We start from the raw sequence: 4,533 nt of genomic DNA, 5'->3' as shown, positions 1-4,533 counted from the left end.
AAAATCTGGCCAGAAATTCGAAAATCCCGTCAACAGAACAGCCAACTCGTCGAGTCCTCTTTGGAACTCGTCGAGTTCATGAAACTCGTCGAGTTCTTAGAGAAACTCGGCGAGTTCATCAGCCAGTGAGCAAAAATTTTCGATTTTCAGATCTTTGACAGTTCAATTATGCTTCTATTCAATAGAAAAACGACCTAGTCTCTGATACCACTGATGTGTTTTGAGCATAACAACATTCCTATGGTGTTCATGCAACCCTAATTGCTTGGATCTAGTTTTTCTACTTTGAACATGCAATAAACCTCCAAGACTTATAAACCCTAGATCTAGCATACAATTAATCAAATAAACATGTAAACTAAGGTTTGGATCTTACCTTGATTGTTATGTAGCAATAACAATCAATTCCTTGGCTTCAGAAAGCTTAGTGCCTCAAGTGTTGCACCTCTAATGGAGTCACAAACACCACTAAGCAACTTGGATGAAGAAGGAGGAGAGAGTAGACACCAAAACGGCTGGAAACCCTAATCCCAGTGTTAGCCCCGTTTTTGGGTCTCAAGGGTTCTTTAAATAGGTAGGCAATTAGGGTTATCTAACAAGGAAACCCTAATTTGACTGCTTAAGCCCTAAGCAGCCCATAGACCCCTTCTGGAACATGCCTTGGACGACTTCTAATGGGCTTCCCCATAGAATTCGTCCAACCTATTATTCCAAGGTGATCCATAGCCCAATTGCAATTATCCTATAATTACAATTCTAGTCCCCCAAGTTTAATTAATCTCTTTTAGCCACAGAATTAATTCTTGAATAATATTAATTAACCAATATGATTTCTCCTTTAATATATTATTCTCATAATATATTAATAAATCATAATTGAACCTTTCTCTCCTCAATTCATCCTACATATTGTTATGGTGAAGGCAACCCAAAAGGACCATGCTCATAATCGGGTCAAGTACATACCAAAATAGTTATGGACTTAGACACTAATCCAACACTAACTAACTTTCTTAAATGCATGCATTTTAATTCTTCAAGTCTTTTATTTTTCAAACAAATCAAAAACCCCTTTTTTTAGTTTAATTTTAGTTAGTTAGTTTTATTTCACTTATTCAATTTGATTGCATTGGTAATTGAATACAACCATTTCCGTATGGATGGATCCACTTTTAATACTATATTATGTTTTATTTTCAAGCAAAAGGGTGTAATTTGCTTGGTGGACTTGACATCCCACAAAGTTTTGGCACCGTTGTCAGGGAAATTGGTTTACTGTTATTTGATTGTTTATTCCTAGGTCTACAAGAACCGGTGAACTACTCTACAATCCCGAGATTGAAAAATAAGCCAAAAGGTTTAAAAGGTTAGCCAAAAAATTGAAACAACAAATCATTCAAGCTCATTCTTCTTCTCAATAATTTAACATAGACGATCAAGTTTGTACTTCAAGTGATACCGACACCAAACCGAGTTCTCCGACTGTTGGTCATTTATTTGAAGATGTTCTGTTTGAAAACTACATTAGCCATGAATCAAACTCCACCTCACAATCCCAACCCATACAACCAAGATGCCAAAACCTTACCCCAACAACAAAGATAACAACAACACTAATAACCTCTCATAGATATGCCACGCCCTTGGAATTATGAGAATCCTAACTTACCCCCTCCTAACCAAAATCAACCAAATTACCAATAACGACAACCACAAAACCAAAATCTTCACCAAAACAACCAACCTCAAAACAATGTTCTTCAAGTTCAACAACATCAAGTCCTTCAACAACCATAGCAACCCATTTATCAACGGCCTCCAATGTACCAGTACCCTATGTGCCAACAACAACAACCCCTCTACAACCAATATCCTAACTATCAATCATATCCGCCACAAATGTTCAATCACCAATGATACTCATACCAACCATACTAACAACCTCCCAATTACATGCAACAAAATCCCAATCCATCCAATCCCCCTCAAGAGTTGAAACTTAGACAAATGATGGAGACAGATGTTACTCATACACCTCCTGATATTGTTTATCCAACAAACCGTTGAAGGATTGAATTGAAGTCAAATTTCATATATCAACTCACCAAGTTCCATGGTTTGGATATAGAAGACCCTCAAAGGCATTTGAATTCTTTTCATATGATATGTGTTAGTGTGTTTCCCTGACATGTGACATTGTATGATTTCAAGTTAACCTCATTTCCATACACCTTAGAAGATAAAGCTAGAGAGTGGTTGTTGAACATACCACCAAGATCTATCAAGCCAAAGGAGTGACATTCTAGGGATTCATCAAGGGGAGAATGAGACTTTTCATGATTTTTGGGAGCGATTCAACAACTTGTCCTTAACACAATATACCTGAACAACAATTTCTTCAATAATTTTATGAGAGTATGAATGAAAAATATTAGAGGATGATTGGTGCTTCAAGTGGTGGTGACATATTCAACAAGACACCACAAGAAATACGATCACTTTTAGTACCATCTCTCTGATGGGTTTTGAGCATTCTAACACTTCCTAAGTGTACATGCAACCCTAATAACCTTGGATCTATGTTTGTCTAATTATCATGCAAAGTTGAATTCCAAGGTTATATTCCTATCTAGCATACATGGGGAACAAATTTTAACTTGCATGAAAGATAGAATAACTTACCTTGTTGTTGCTTATGATCCTTGAAACCTTGTGAGCCTAGCACCCCAAGTGTGATGCCTCAAATGCTTCACACAACACCAAATGCTTTTGGAATGACTTTAGAGAGAATAAACACTTCTAAAATCGGCCTAGCCCTCTTGTTTCTTATGTGTTCCGATTTTGGTGGAGAATGGGTTTCTTATATAGTGTTGACACATCTAGGGTTACACCATGTAAACCCTAATGTGTCATGACTCTTCATTTCCATGACCCATGGGTTTGTAACTCCCATGGAGCATCCATGGAGCATCCTATGGGTGTAACCCAACTTGATAATCCATGGAGTCTCTTAGCCCACTATATAAGATATGGAAGATTTACATAATCTACCCATATATTTAATTAGTTATCTTTTGATCACTTAATTAATTCTAAATTAATTCTTGATCAAACTAATTAAATAATATTATTATTATATTAGAACTTATAATATATTAATAAACCATAAGTGTTATTTCTCTCATTTTAGTTTATCCAATTGCATGGTGCCATGCAACCCAAATGGACCATGCCGGGTCGGGTCAAGTACATACCAGAAATAGTTATGGACTTAGACACCTTATCCAACACTCTCAAAATCAAAGAAACTTAGGGACTCGAAATGACATGAAGAGAAATTCTCCACAATTTATTGGTGAAGTTAGCAACACCTAACATTTGGAATTAAAACTCTTGGATTTGACTAATGTGTTGAGTCAAACGGTGGTGGATAATTGTCAACAATTGATGGTTTGTGGTCTTTATGTAATGATGAGGCATTATACGGATAAGTGCCCCATGCTTGGAAGTAAACTAAAGGATGTTAATGCATTTGGTAGATATCAAGGTCAACCAAGACCCACGGGATTTCAAAACACATACAATTCAAAATGGAGGAATACCCCCAAACAACCAATACCCACCAAAGTAAGCTCCACCACATGCCTTGATGAGACCCTAATATCCATAATTTCATTATAAAAACATCCCTTTCCATAACATACCTAACCATAATATACACCACAAACATCTCACCCCCCATCCATACTACCAACAGCTTAAAAATAAGGCCAATCAAGTGGTAACCATAAAATGATTCTTTAAGAACTCGTTATTTCTCTTGATTAAAGCCAAACATAGTTTCAACAAGAGACAAATAACACCTTCTTTAACATTAAAGCTTAAATTGGGGACTTGGCTACCTCTCTCAACAATATGGAACAACATGGTAAACTTTTATCTCAAACCGAAAAGAATCCAAATGTGAGTTCAATAACCTTGAGGAGTGGAAAACCCCTAGGAGAAAGCAACCTCAAAAGAGATTCAAGAGAAGAGGAAGATGAAATTGTTGTTGATCCTACAAAGGTGGTAGTTCCTCCAAAGGAAATGGTTGTGCCAAACATTTATCAACATGAATCATCCAAGAAGCCTATCAAGCCATTAGTCATGCTACCACCCTTCCCCTCCCAGTTTGTCGTATCAAAGAAGAAGGAGGAAGAGAAAAAATTTCTTGAAATTAACTTTCCGCAAGGTCAAATAAACGTTCCACTATTGGATGCCATTAAGGAAATCCCAAGCTATGCAAAATTTCTCAAGGATTTTTCCACTAAGAATTGGAAATTCAAGATGAATGAAAACATTCAAGTCAATGCAAACGTGTTCGCAGTTATCCAAAAGAAGTTACCTCCAAAATTCAAGGATCCGAGAATGTTTGCTATCCCTTGCACTATTAGTGGTTTACATGTTAAAAGTGTCATGTTAGACCTTGGGGCCTCGATCAATGTTATGTCATATTCGTTTTTTTTTCAATCTCTTAATGTTAGACCCTTGTAA

At 36.6% G+C, this 4,533-nt stretch overlaps 1 protein-coding gene across 1 annotated transcript; it reads left to right on the top strand.

Annotated features, from left to right (window-relative positions):
* Window positions 1-3,915: 3,915 nt before the first annotated feature.
* Window positions 3,916-4,533, top strand: LOC145117320 (uncharacterized). Its single transcript, XM_079053625.1, has one exon. The coding sequence runs from the start codon at window positions 3,916-3,918 to the stop codon at window positions 4,531-4,533; it is 618 nt and encodes a 205-aa protein (XP_078909751.1).

This window comes from Lactuca virosa, chromosome 1, assembly GCF_052849685.1.
Source record: "Lactuca virosa cultivar CGN04683 chromosome 1, Lactuca_virosa_CGN04683_v6, whole genome shotgun sequence".
Classification (NCBI taxonomy): domain Eukaryota; kingdom Viridiplantae; phylum Streptophyta; class Magnoliopsida; order Asterales; family Asteraceae; genus Lactuca; species Lactuca virosa.
This window is presented reverse-complemented; position numbering and strand designations above follow the sequence as displayed.

Coding starts and splice junctions, on each gene's coding strand:
- LOC145117320 (XM_079053625.1), top strand. CDS start 3,916: ATGGAACAACATGGTAAACTTTTATCTCAAACCGAAAAGAATCCAAAT.